Genomic DNA, 1,021 nt, shown 5'->3' with positions numbered 1-1,021 from the left:
CGGAAGACGGCGTTCGGGAAATGGGCCGTCGACGAGACATGCGTGCGAAATGCGTCGGCGGTGTCGCTGATACCGCCGGGGCGGCGCGGCGCGCGATTTTTCGACTCACGCGCCGCTTGCGAACGCGTGGACTGCCTCTTCGTCCGCCTCGACTACTCGGACGAGCGGCGCATCCACCGGCATCGGCCGCGTCCCGCGAGTGGTTCCAGACCATGACCCACCTCCTCGCGGCCAAAAACGAGACGACCCACCTCCTCAAAGTCTACGACGCGCCGCCGGCTCCGGTTCCCGACGCGCCGACATCACCGAATGAATTCAATCTCAGCGAGAAACTCAGAAACTGGAGTCCCGGCAACCTCAGTTGGCGGGCGCTCCACACGACGCGGCATCCGCGCGTCGGCGTCCCGGACTTTGGTGTCGCCTCGCTCTGCGACTGGATCATCTTTCGAGAGAACGGGACGTGCGGTTTCCGGACGTACCTCGTCCGGCGGCGGAGGGTCCCACGGACCGTGTGGCTCGGGAACCGCAACTTCTACGGGCGGCGACGCGATCCGCTTCTTCGTGAACCGCGTGCTGCCGCGTCTGACGCGTCCCGTGGTCCTCTACAGCGGGTCCGAGGACTCGACGCTCCCCCTGCAAGTCGACGCGCGATTCGGACCGAACGACGACGCGAGCGTCCTCGAGGTCTTGAACTCGCCCCTTGTTGAGCGCTGGGTCGTGGAGAACCTCGTCACGGGCGGCGTCGACTGGCCACACCCCTTCCCTTCTTGCTCAAACAACAATTATGACACCTCTAATTGATGTTTCTGGTGGTTCTGCTAATATCACAATTGACCGTGATACACATATCTCTCAATTTACTCAAATTAAAAAATTTCCTTACGTCACACTATGGAGATGACACTGCACTCCCCCGTAACGTCGACATCAACGTTTCTTGTTACCCTAGTTTGGGGTATCTCTCTCTAAGAGGAGAGAGACAGAAGATATATCTCGTACTTGAGTAACCTGGAACGTGNGC

The 1,021-nt window shown here is 60.0% G+C and overlaps 1 protein-coding gene across 1 annotated transcript; it reads left to right on the top strand.

Moving 5' to 3' along the window:
- Nucleotides 1-20: 20 nt before the first annotated feature.
- AURANDRAFT_69024 (hypothetical protein) lies at nucleotides 21-707 on the top strand (the record flags this gene model as incomplete). The annotated part of the gene is made up of 1 exon (XM_009044769.1): nucleotides 21-707. The coding sequence occupies one exon, from the start codon at nucleotides 21-23 to the stop codon at nucleotides 705-707; it is 687 nt and encodes a 228-aa protein (XP_009043017.1).
- Nucleotides 708-1,021: the final 314 nt, after the last annotated feature.

The sequence above is a fragment of the Aureococcus anophagefferens genome, assembly GCF_000186865.1.
Source record: "Aureococcus anophagefferens unplaced genomic scaffold AURANscaffold_791, whole genome shotgun sequence".
NCBI lineage: Eukaryota > Pelagophyceae > Pelagomonadales > Pelagomonadaceae > Aureococcus > Aureococcus anophagefferens.
This window is presented reverse-complemented; position numbering and strand designations above follow the sequence as displayed.